We start from the raw sequence: 13568 nt of genomic DNA on the forward strand, positions 1-13568 counted from the left end.
ATTCAAATCAAAATTTTCACATGTAATATGCTCTCTAAAACACTACAAAGTGAGGATAAAAGTCTGCATGCTTCCTGTTTATTTGATCAGGTACATATTCATCACAGTCATTAATCAGGGAATTATATCGTGTTTCAATTCTTGTCCACAAGATCAGTCATCTCTGGAACCGCCTGAAATAAAGAACATCCATAAAGATTATTTATACCGCAGTGTTTCAATTCATTTCTATAACTTTCTTGGGGAAGTGAAATGCTGATGGTTAATGATTAAATCTTATAGCCTCTGAAGGACATTATTTATGATAGACTTGATCACATTCGAATTGCATTTCACATTCCATTTAAAAGGTCACAGAAACAATATTTTATCACTTATATTTACAATTTTGTGGCTGATATGAAATGAGCTTTAGTGTTATGATTTAAAACTTAAAAGATGTCATTTAATCATGTAGTTCAATATGACATTGCAATCAAATTGCATCTCATGACAAGTTGGGTTTTTTCTTCAAGAATTGTCACATTATTTCTGAATTAATGTTATATAACATATTTTGAAAACAAAAAACAACTGTGAGTATAAATATTCACCAATTTAATATGGTATGACCTGGTTTGGAACACAGATATCTTGTTAGTGTTCAAATAGCTAATAAATACATGAAGTATCAGGGTTGGAAACTCAATGGAATTATGAGCCAGTTACAAGTGATGTAAAAACTTTTTATCACAGAGCAGAGTAATGATCACTGTGTTTTTCTTCTAACCCTTTGGTTCAAGACAAGATGAATCCAGGCCTTGGCAACAGTTGTAGCTTCTAACAACATAGACTCTGAGATGTCAGTCTGTGATGCTAACCTTAAACAGATCCTGTACGATGCCATAATCAGCCACCTGGAAGATGGGAGCCTCAGGGTCCTTATTGATAGCTACTATCACTTTGCTATCCTTCATTCCTGCTAAGTGTTGTATAGCTCCAGAGATACCAACTGCTATGTACAGGTCCTGTTATAAACATGCCATAGTAAATGTACATACATTGGCTATCTATGTATTCTACATAATGATAACATTTGACTTTTAGTGCTACTATGGCTATAAACTTTTCTGGAGACTCAAACTTTACTTTTTTGTCAATACATTGGGAAAGGTGAAATTCAAATTTTACCGAAGTCTGAAAATGGACTACATTTCACCTTGAACATTTCACATTTTAAAATGTAATTTCTAATGACCATAGATAATCGAATGTTTACAAATTGTAACGGATATTGGTTGTGGTAGCCAGCAGTTAGGGCACTTGGTATAATACAGTCCTGGATTTGATTTTCAAAATGCTGGTACCACATCAAACCTAAGATATTTACCATAAGGAATGACTGTTCCAAAATGCCCGGCATTAGAAACGAATGCCATGGTTTTTTTTATTATGACCTTACAAGTGGCGGTCCTGTGTTGTGACAGGCATGGGCACTATAAAGAACCCTGAGTCGTAGGGTATAAGTCAACATTTGTGGCACTTCATCTAAAGCTGGTGTCTCTTTTTGAGCGAAAATTCTCAAAAGCAATGTAAAACAGCATACAAACAAAACGAATTGTAACAATACTTACTGGGGCCACAATCTTCCCAGTCTGGCCGACTTGCATGTCATTGGGAACAAATCCAGCATCTACTGCCGCACGTGAGGCTCCCACGGCAGCTCCCATCTTATCAGCAAGGTCATACAAAAGCTTGAAATTATCTCCATTTTTCATCCCACGACCTGATATCATAAACAAAAAAATATTACTTTGTCACTTACAAAATATTGTATTACCTCGGAGTCATTTGTTTTTTAATTTGATGGTGTCATTTTGGTAAGCCCCAAGAATAAAATCAAAATTTAAGTATATCATGTATTTTGAAAGAATCAATGACATTTGATCATAAATTCTAATGTCTCATTGAAGAAACTGACTGATTAGGGTTGGTAGTATACTGACCTCCTGATATGACCGTGCTTGCACTTGTCAATTCAGGTCGGTCACTCTTACTTAATTCCTGACCTATGAACTGGCTGAGGTCATTCTTCACATCACATGAGGGTGCTGTAAAGTAAATCTACAATTTTTAAATATTCTAAACTACATATTTCTTAAATTCCAATCTTTCAATTTTATTTTACAATCAAATTTGTAGTAGAACTAGAGCTCTCTAACATAAAAAAATGTTGATAGACTGGAGAGCTATAGATTTGACCATTACAAAAACCTTTGCATCTTTTTCTGTGCATGATTCATGCCTTATAGCTCCATAATCTTACATTGCTGTGTCAATATCTTAACAAGGTACATATACATACAGACAGGATCAGAAACAAAACATCCACTGGCCACATCACTCACCTGAGCAGCAGTTTCTAGCAATAAACAAGCTTGAGCAAAACTATCCTCATACTAGCAGCTTGGTTCAGAAAAAACTTTTCAAAGGTAACGACTAAAAATTCATTAATTCTCAAACTTAATAATTAAATTTCACTACAAATTCATTAATCATCATATGCCCTTGAAGACGGGTATGGCCTTTCATATTAATAGATTTCATCTATGGATGCTTTGTGCCAACTTTGGCTCCCTATACATTTGCATGTAAAACTTTGATCCCTTATTGTGGCCCCATCCTAACACCAGGGGTCATGATTTTTACAAACTTAAATCTCCACTTTGTCAGGAAGCTTTTGCGTAAATTTCAGCTTTTCTGACCTAGTGGTTTTTGATAAGAAGAAATTTTTAAAAATGACCCCACCCTATTTTTGCGATTATCTTCCCTTTGAAGGGGGCATGGCCCTTCATTTCAACAAACTTGAAACCCCTTCACATAAGAATGATTTGTAAGAAGTTTGATTGAAATTGACTAAGTGGCTCTGGAGAATAAGATTTTCATAAGTATCAGTATGTAAATCTTTGATCCCCTAAACTGATCCCACCCTACTCTCAGGGGCCATGATCTGAACAAAATTGAATCTACTCTATATCAGGAAGCTTTCACTTAAATCTTCACTCTTATGGCCTGGTGGTTCTTGAGAAGAAGATTTTTTAAAGATTTCCCCGATATATTCGCATGTAAAACTTTAATCCCCTATTGTTGCCTCACCCTACCCACAGGGGTCATGATTTAAACAAACTTGAATCTCCACTATGTCAGGAAGTTTTCATGTAAATTTCACCTTTTCTGGCCCAGTGGTTCTTGAGAAGAACATTTTAAAATGACTCCAACCTATTTTTGCATTTGTGATTATCTCCCTTTTAAAAGGGGCATGGCCCTTCACTTGAACAAACTTGAATCCCTTTCACCCAAGGATGCTTTGTGCCAAGTTTGGTTGAAATTGGTCCAGTGGTTTTGGAGAAGATGAAAATGTGAAAAATTTATGACGACAGAAAGAGCTAACTTGAGCCTTCAGCTAAGGTGAGCTAAAAAGATTTGCAAGCCATGCAAACGTGCACAAATGTACATCTTCTTGGGACATTTAATTGATAGCATCAGTTATAACAAAATGTTTTATGAATTGGTGTTAGGGACAAGGATTAATAATAAGTTCTGTTGAATTTTGTAGAATTATCTGATGATAACCAAAAGATTCTGACCATCTTCTACTGTACCATCTCCTCCCTCATGGCCTGCCGCCTCAAACGCCGTCCCTCGCACTGTTATCACTTTCACATTGTCTTTAGATTTCAAGGTCTGAATGGCATTTCCTACATTGCAGAAAACATATTTTGTAAAGTACATGTATGTTTGTCAATCATAATACAAAGGAGTGACCGCAACTTTGTTATAATGCTGATTTTTCCACTATTTCAAATCAAACTACGAAATTAAATCATGAAATAATCAATTGTATCTTAAACTAACTTGATGCATAAAACAGTTTTTAAAGATCAGACACTGTTTGGTTTGATTGAAATAAAAGAAAATTGTCTTCAGTCCAGTCTGCTTAAGAAATATGTGATACTCACCTGCATATATTGTCCTGACAAAGGTATCTTTATCTTTAATTCCAATGATATCAGAAATAGGAGACACATCTAATTTGGCAGCCAGTCTTGGAGCTAAGCCCTGGAACAAGTGAATCATGTGAACATTTAGAACTATGTAGAACAACTGTATCATGTGAACATTTAAAACTATGTAGAGCAACTGTATCCTGTGAACATTTAGAACAATGTAGAACAACTGTATCATGTGAACATTTAAAACTATGTAGAACAACTGTATCCTGTGGATATTTAGAACTATGTAGAACAACTCTATCCTGTGGATATTTAGAACTATGTAGATCAACTGTATCCTGTGAATATTTAGAACTATGTAGAACAACTGTATCCTGTGAATATTTAAAACTATGTAGAACAACTGTATCCTGTGAACATTTAGAACTATGTAGAACAACTGTATCCTGTGAATATTTAAAACTATGTAGAAAAACTGTATCCTGTGAATATTTAGAACTATGTAGAACAACTGTATCCCGTGAACATTTAAAACTATGTAGAACAAGTGTATCATGTGAACATTTAAAACTATGTAGAACAACTGTATCATGTGAATATCTCTAGAACTATATAGAACAAGTGTATCATGTGGACATTTAAAACTATGTAGAACAACTGTATCATGTGGATATTTAGAACTATTTAGAACAACTGTATCATGTGAATATTTAGAACTATATAGAACAAGTGTATCATGTGAACATTTAGAACTATATAGAACAACTGTATCATGTGAACATTTAGAACTATGTAGAACAACTGTATCCTGTGAACATTTAAAACTATGTAGAACAAGTATATCATGTGAACATTTAAAACTATGTAGAACAACTGTATCATGTGAATATCTCTAGAACTATATAGAACAAGTGTATCATGTAAACATTTAAAACTATATAGAACTGTATCATGTGAACATTTAAAACTATGTAGAACAAGTGTATCATGTGAACATTTAAAACTATGTAGAACAAGTGTATCATGTGAACATTTAAAACTATGTAGAACAAGTGTATCATGTGAACATTTAGAACTATATAGAACAACTGTATCCTGTGAATATTTAGAACTATGTAGAGCAACTGTATCCTGTGAACATTTAGAACTATGTAGAACAAGTGTATCCTGTGAATATTTAAAACTATGTAGAACAACTGTATCCTGTGAATATTTAAAACTATGTAGAAAAACTGTATCCTGTGAATATTTAGAACTATGTAGAACAACTGTATCCCGTGAACATTTAAAACTATGTAGAACAAGTGTATCATGTGAACATTTAAAACTATGTAGAACAACTGTATCATGTGAATATCTCTAGAACTATATAGAACAAGTGTATCATGTGAACATTTAAAACTATGTAGAACAACTGTATCATGTGGATATTTAGAACTATTTAGAACAACTGTATCATGTGAATATTTAGAACTATATAGAACAAGTGTATCATGTGAACATTTAAAACTATGTACAGTCCTGTGAACATTTAAAACTATGTAGAACAACTGTATCATGTGAACATTTAAAACTATGTAGAGCAACTGTATCTTGTGAACATTTAAAACTATGTAGAGTAACTGTATCCTGTGAACATTTAAAACTATGTAGAACAACTGTATCCTGTGAATATTTAGAACTATGTATAACAACTTAGTGATGGGCAATCGGACCAAAAACCATAATCGATTATCGCCAATAATTGGACACAAGTAATCGATTATAATCGGAATTGGCATTTAAGTGTTTTCCCCTTAAATTAGATGTAACAGAATCATTAAATGTATGGAAACAACATTTGAATTCTTTTTTGTTTCATTTGTTCACAGGTAAATAAATCAGGATTCCAATATATCAAGTGATGGAATTTATCTATAATCTCAATGTATTAAAGATATCAGTGATAGGCTCCTTTATTTGAATGTCATTGTTGTTACCGTCCTTCATATCTCCCGCCATTTTGTTTGCTTATTTTTGATCGGGTTTGACATACAGAAAATAAAATTTGAACAAAGTTGAAGTGATTTCCGGATTTTGTTTGGTCAACGATGTCGGCGACTTTTATTTTGTAATCGATTAGTAGCATCGTAGGTCTCTGAACGACCGACAATCGATCACTGGCGACAATCGTTTCATCACTATAACAACTGTATTATGTGAACATTTAGAACTATGTAGAACAAGTATATCATGTGAATATTTAGAACCATGTAGAACAACTGTATCGTGTGAACATTTAAAACTATGTAGAACTGTATTATGTGAACATTTAAAACTATGTAGAACTGTACCATGTGAACATTTAGAACTATGTAGAACAAGTGTATCATGTGAACATTTAAAACCATATAGAACTGTATCATGTGGATATTTAGAACTATGTAGAACAACTGTATCATGTGAACATTTAGAACTATGTAGAGCAACTGTATCATGTGAATATCTCTAGAACTATATTGAACAAGTGTATCATGTGAACATTTAAAACTATATAGAACTGTATCCTGTGAACATCTAAAACTATGTAGAACAACTGTATCATGTGAACATTTAAAACTATGTAGAACAACTGTATCATGTGAATATCTCTAGAACTATATAGAACAAGTGTATCATGTGAACATTTAAAACTATATAGAACTGTATCATGTGGATATTTAGAACTATGTAGAACAACTGTGTCCTGTGAACATTTAAAACTATGTAGGTAACATTGAACATCTGGATACTTAGAAGGAAATAAGATTGTAGGAGCTCTGAGAAAACTACAGTAGTTTATTTCATGCAAATCTGTGCAAGTGCCATTATTTCATTTTACTGACCTATTCATAGGAATAAATATTGAACTGCATGCTGAATTATCATTATTTTATTTTACTGACCTATTCATAGGAATAAATATTGAATTGCATGATGAATTATCATTTTGCATCATATATAAACACAAATAGGTAAATGAATACTCCATCATGAATATTGTATAAATTTAATTATGTTTAAAACATACAACCAATACTATTGTTCATTCTAAAGTAGAACTGCCCTACAAATATCCCCGCTGAGCACACTATATAATGGATAAAAACAGACTCAGATCAAACCAGAAGTTGTCTAATTAAATAGACATCTAGTAGATTATATTTTATTGAAAATGTTGCTTTTAAAAAAAATCAATGAATCAATAATTAAATATTAAAATATTTCTGGTGGTGCTCAATATAAACACTATACCAATAAATAGGATTTTCAGAGAATCTAATTGTTTACCGGTATTATCATTTCTCTTAATTTGGTGTATGGTTTAAAAATTGCTAAACTGTAAAGTATGATTACCCCCTCACTCCCCTCTCACACCAACAGAAAATATTCATACATTCATTATAAATCAAAATGTAAGGTACATAAATCTTATTTTACTTTAATAAAAAATGTATGTAAAAGGTCTGATTCAAACCTTTTTAATTTGTTTTAGAAATATTCTCTAGACAAAGACACCCCTTAAAAAAAATAGAAATTAGCATAACTTTCTAATACTTTAAATATTCTAATTCAAAACCAAGAAATGCATAACTTCAGTCTAAGAACAATGTATTTACAACATTTAAATCAAATCTCTTTCATGAATTTTTAAGAGATACTCTTTTTAGTTTAAAAAATGACTAAGTCCATCAGAGGAAAAAGCCTGTACATTGAAGAAAAGTTGTCCAATCAATATGAAAATAATAGGTGCGATCATCTATAAAGGTGTAATTGTAAATGTCTAAAAATAAAGCATGAAAAAAAATAATAAAATAGGTGCACATCTTCATATGGTGAGCAATCAGTGTACAAATTTTCAGAAAAATACATGCACTAATTTCTTAGAACATGCATGGACAAAATCAAGTCTAGAGACAGATGGACAGACAGACACGGTGATTCCAATATACCCCCCAAACAAAGTTAGGTGTGTGTGAGGGGGGGGGGGGGGTATAAATACACTAGAGCATGAAATATACTTTATGATGGGCAACATGAAAATCCCAGCCAAAGCCAAGTTTATGTTTTTGCTTGGATTTCAAAGAGGTTGGTTTAACACATTCAAATATGATTAAAATCCATATTGGAAAACCTTCAAAATTTATGTGTCAATACAGTTACATGGACAATACTTATCATTTCCATTAGTGGAACTCTTCTAATTAAAGGCGCGTAAAGTCGTGCTACCGGGACAACATAATGTAAACACATTACTTAGGCATGCGTAATATAAATTATGGTATCAAATACATATTATAACCGACTGCAAACCACAACACTGATTAAAATTCTAAAGTCAAATTTAGGAATTGATTATTCTTACAAGAAAACAGACAAACTTATTTATTAAACCATGTATGGGAGAGAAGGTACTGAATTACCCAAATCTGACCGATCGCAAAAAGAACTGTGAAGGGAAAAACCTATATGCACATCCAACACAAGAACTTTTCTTGTAATTAATGGGCTTAATATGTTTTTAACGTTATTCTGTCAGACTATGAAGACATTCTATTTTATTATACAATTAGGACAGGTTCATATGGCATGGACTTTGTAATCGTACACCCCCCCCCCCTCTCAATTCCCATATTTTAGAACTTATATATATTCCAAACTGCATTTCTTTTAGTCGTTTATAACACTAATTAACACAACTAATGGGTTTCCAAACTGCATGGAAGCTATTTTGAAAATTACAAAATATTGATGGACTTAGGACAGAGAAGATCGTTGTTTGGAATTTTTAAAATAGGTGTAGTGGAGTTTAAAAAACATGTAACATCTTTAGTAAAATAGTGTTAGAATATTTGAAAAATGCAGTTTGATCAATGGTTATTTTATTTAAAAATACAACATGTATTTTAACTCTTAAAGGGGGGGGGGTGCTATGAACATTTCGTTTATGTCCCAGTAATCTCGCACTTGTTCGCGAGACTTGTGCAGTTTCTTACCAATGACGCACAAGAGTCATCAAAGTGCGATAACTCTAACGAGCTGGTAATGAGAAGTATTTCCATTCCTTGCTTTAATAACTGACTAAAACAAATTTCAATCAGCCTTTGAGAAACTCCATATTAATATTTGTCCAAGAAACCTTCCATTTTTCTTTTTAAATATTTAGCTTATCAGAGGTTACTCTATCATTTATCATATCTCTAAATGAATTAGGTTTGTCATCTCCTGATGAGATCAAATCATGAAACTCTAGATTTGTGAAATAGAAGATAACACTCAACATGTATCTGTTCATTCTGGCTTATTTTCATATTGTTGGAAAAAAGATATACATTTATAGAACAATGGCCATACTCTGGTGTCAAGTTTATTTAATTAAGCTATATACAGTGTATGTGCCGTATCAAACAGTATTTTGTTTGATGTCAAAAACCAGATTTGACAATTTCAACATATTATATACTGGTATTAAAGGAGTCTACTAGATTTAACAGTAATTTTCCTGTGTGTATTTATGAAGAAATGATGTTTATGGTGGATGTGTGCAAGAAAAATATTATTTGAAACATCACGGGAGATGATAATTTTGTTTACAGTATGCAGTCGTACCGAATAGTGATTTCATGTTAAACGTGAAATTTAACTCCCTTTCCATTACTGAAAGTGGTTCTCTCTACCCTGTTTTTTGTCAGACTGCCTGCCAACAGCGTACAGGACATCCATGCTTTCACGTCACCATGTAATTTTTCAGCTTGCAATGTTATGTGATCATGAATATTTCGAAAGGGGGCATTCACCACCTGAGTTTGAATACTTTTTAAACTGATGGAATTGAATTGTATAATCTGCATAAAGTGTATAACTTATATAGCTTGATGTAAAACACATGCTTTTTATTTCTACAGTAATATCCAATTAATATGGCATTTGTCGCTTTAAACTGAAACCAAACAGGAGAAACTTGTAAAGACTAGATGTGGTCAGAATTCTATGTTTAAATCATGTAGTTTTACCTTTCCAAAAGCTGTTGCAGGTGCCACTATGTGAGAAAATTTAAATTGGTTTTGGGCTGCAAGTAACAATGGAGTCAAGGCCTCTGAAAATTAGAGATGTTAATGAAAAAGTTGACAGTATTACAGCAAATTACACGATAAACATACACAAACATGAAATTGTTTGACTTTTTTTAACTTTAAATTTTTTTTTATTTCCGACCAGTTTGAGACACGATCATCAACACTACTCCAAATGAAGGGGTAATTATACAAGATACATGTACACACATAATGTTTTAAATAAAAAGTTTAAAATGGTGAATTAAGTACATTGTATGGTTTAGATGTTTTATATCATGCCAAAGATGTTCCGAAACACTCATAGGAATTCAAACTGGTGGTAGAAATATGAACATCTTTATAAATCTTTTATCAACTAGAACACTGGAACCAATGTTCACTTGTACTATTAACACTAGAGGCTATCCTTTGACCTTATGACCTCACAAGAAATTCCAGGTACGCTTTTTAACCACATCAAACCAAAATGAAAATCAACTCTACAGCATTCTCAAATAATTGCAAAGAAACCAGTGAGAATGATTTTACAGTAAGGCCTGACATTATCAATAGAATGACTACATGTAGAAAATTTTATGCATTTAAAGGTTCATGTATATTTTTAAAATGCTAATCCAAACTCTAAGTCACACTTGTAATTGTGATGAAATGACATGTATTATTCATGGTCATGTCTTTAGCTTGATACCTGGGAGGAATCCTGTGTATACTTCATTGTCAGCTAGAATCACTTTCTTAACCCCTTTCACTTTGGCCACTTCGGCGGCAACCTGTAAAATTCAACTCTAAATATGAGTACATATACCATTTCAGGTCTCATAATATATTTATCCAAACTTTGCATAAGAAATTCACCAATGGCATATATGTACTCATTCAGGAAGTATAACTGTAGAGTTGTAACAAGAACGCAACATTTACCTGGGTCGGAAACTCAATGAAATCATGAACCAGTCACAAGACTGGCTACACTCAAAAGTTGCCAGTCCAATTCAAAATCGGTCAGTCCCGATTTTCAGTTCTGTGATATTTATCATTTTACACAAATTAATGAATTTACAAATAAAACCTAATTTGTTGTTGTACACTGACCACCGGGACATCAGGTGGTCTTTTTTTCCCTACCCGCCTAAAAAAAACTGAATGTCTCAGGCAGGTAGACAAGCTGTAATTTCCGACCCTGCTGTTTACAATACACTTACACTTTGGAAAATGACTTCCTTCTGTAAAGTTCTCTATGTGCAAGCTTTCCACCTCAAGAAATTTAATCTCCCCATCTTTCTATGATGAAAGATCATGGTTTTGTTACATTTGTGACAATCCTGTGACTTACCTGTTTACACTGTGTGCCTGCAACCAGACAGGTGACCTCTCCTAGACTGATGGCAGCTGTGATTGTATTCAGTGTTGAGGGAATCAGTTTCTGGTTATTATGTTCTGCTATAACAAGGGTACTGTTGTTCCTGCATAACGTTGTTATCTGAAATAATGAATATTCTATGTAAAATAGATACTCTGTATGAAACAAAATTATCAAGTCTTTCTTAATTCACTGCTATTACTTAAAAAAACAAACCATTTTGTTATGATCTGAAATAGAGCTGCAAAACATACGTTACAAATCTGTTAAACTTTAATGCATCAGATATAAACAGATGTTTTTCATTCAATATATTGTGTAATAAACCAGTAGTTAAGTTTTTAATTATAGAGTAAAATTATCCTATTTACAGTCTTCCCCAAATTCACCTGACCATCTGACAAACCTAGTCAAATTTGCTTTGGCCTGTCAGACATACATGAAGCAGACCCTGTACAATAGTGGATGTCTGAGGTCATGATGCACATTTCATTTAATTCAATTTTTAACATTGGCCAGACTTTTACAAATCATTTAATCCTATAAATGATTAAATCATGCATAAAAATTCAGTTTGTCTGACCAAATGAATAGTGATTGGCATTTCATAAACACTGTTAGATTATAAATAAGTATAAGAATTTCCATTAAAAAATCGCTTGAATTATTCATAAATGACCATTGAATGAACACATTAAAACAAGAAATATGTCTTTATTTTAAAGAATGCATTTTTAATGTATCATGTTTTAAAAATTCTTAATCAGTGTCATTGAAAAAAAACTTCGATTATTTGATGAAATAAGAAATTATATGTAATTCAAATGTAATTGAAAAGTAATGGTCATTACTGGTATTTTTAAGAAAGTAATGCATTACATTACAATTACTTGTAATTCAAAAATGGGTGCATTACACATTACACCCCATTACAATAAAAAAATGTAATGATTACAATGCATTCCCATAACACATTACCATTACCCCAGGTCTGGCCTGCGCTATATACAGAGTTCCAAAACACACTATCATTGTCATTGATGTCAGATGGAGAAAACTAGCATACCTGAAGGCGACCACAATACCCTCTCATATACATACAATCATTGCAGATCATGAGGATGAAACTTAGGTCAAAGAAGCAAGTTAACCAATATGCTACCTAGCTCAGCCTAGACATCAGATTGTCTGATAAATATTTTAATTATGAAAACCAGGTTTGTATATTTATATATTTATAAAATAAACAAGCATGATCTGATGATGCACCCAGGCTTTAAAAAAAGAGCATACTACTGTCTCACAGGTGCTTGTGTCATAATATATGAATACACATCTAACCTTATACATATGTAAATAATCAATATATATATAGTATGACCCAAGCACCTGTGTGCTGTCTTAGAAGTCTAAGAGTTTAAAGTCCACGTCTTGGGGCTACATGGAAATTTAAGTCTTTGTTGCATTTCAAATCTCCACTGGTAATATTTACTAACACTTTATATCTAATTTAAGTTTAAAACAAGTAACGCTTCCACTGCGTATGTGTGTTGTATAGTTATGCAACGTGCAATGTTGCAAGCGACAGTGGGTAGTAGGGTTAAGTGCAGTTCACACGCAGTTTATTTCGTGTTCTCTAAATTCAAATGTTACATGGGCTTTCAAAATAAGGCAAAGTAATGATCGCATGTTTTAAACACCACGTTATTGTGTCTTTACATCATACTTACGGTTTGTCGAAGAAAATTTATATGTCTCGCAGACGAAAACATGATGACCCTTGTTATCAAACTTAATAAAAATATGAGGAACATCGAACCCGATCACTATACACGCATAGTTCCAGTGCATGTTGATTTTGAAATTGCGTCCCCTAACTTCAATTCCTGAACCCGCCCTTTGTACATCTTTATTCTCGATAGAATTTGTATCTAGCCTGGCCGGTTTTTCCGCTCAAATTTTATTCCGACTTAGCTATGAAATTTTGAAAAACCATTGTTTGTTATCTCAGTGGTGACTGATTCACGACCCCCCCCCCCCCAATTTTGTTTTTCACTTTTAATGATCAAAATCTACTGTCTATTGTGTTTGAAATATTTCACATGAAAATTAAGGTTATAT

At 32.8% G+C, this 13568-nt stretch overlaps 1 protein-coding gene across 1 annotated transcript; it reads right to left on the bottom strand.

Annotated features, from left to right (window-relative positions):
- Positions 1 to 61: 61 nt before the first annotated feature.
- LOC125651617 (electron transfer flavoprotein subunit alpha, mitochondrial-like) lies at positions 62 to 13279 on the bottom strand. Its single transcript, XM_048880302.2, has 10 exons — positions 13178 to 13279; positions 11421 to 11567; positions 10776 to 10857; positions 10025 to 10107; positions 3999 to 4098; positions 3627 to 3737; positions 1986 to 2090; positions 1614 to 1765; positions 861 to 1007; positions 62 to 173 (listed from the first exon to the last, which is right to left on the bottom strand). Exons 1-10 carry the CDS (start codon positions 13259 to 13261, stop codon positions 135 to 137), a joined length of 1050 nt encoding a protein of 349 aa, XP_048736259.2. The 5' UTR covers positions 13262 to 13279; the 3' UTR covers positions 62 to 134.
- Positions 13280 to 13568: the final 289 nt, after the last annotated feature.

This window comes from Ostrea edulis, chromosome 5 (genome assembly GCF_947568905.1).
Source record: "Ostrea edulis chromosome 5, xbOstEdul1.1, whole genome shotgun sequence".
In the NCBI taxonomy this organism is placed as follows: domain Eukaryota; kingdom Metazoa; phylum Mollusca; class Bivalvia; order Ostreida; family Ostreidae; genus Ostrea; species Ostrea edulis.

What these genes read in the sequence shown, in the direction of transcription:
- LOC125651617 (XM_048880302.2), bottom strand. Translation starts at nt 13,261, where the DNA reads ATGTTCCTCATATTTTTATTAAGTTTGATAACAAGGGTCATCATGTTT. An exon ending in AGATGGTACAGTAGAAGATG is followed by an intron (nt 2,091 to 3,626) that starts GTCAGAATCTTT and finishes TTTACTTTACAG; the next exon opens with CACCCTCATGTGATGTGAAG. An exon ending in TCGTACAGGATCTGTTTAAG is followed by an intron (nt 174 to 860) that starts GTTAGCATCACA and finishes TCTTTATTTCAG; the next exon opens with GCGGTTCCAGAGATGACTGA.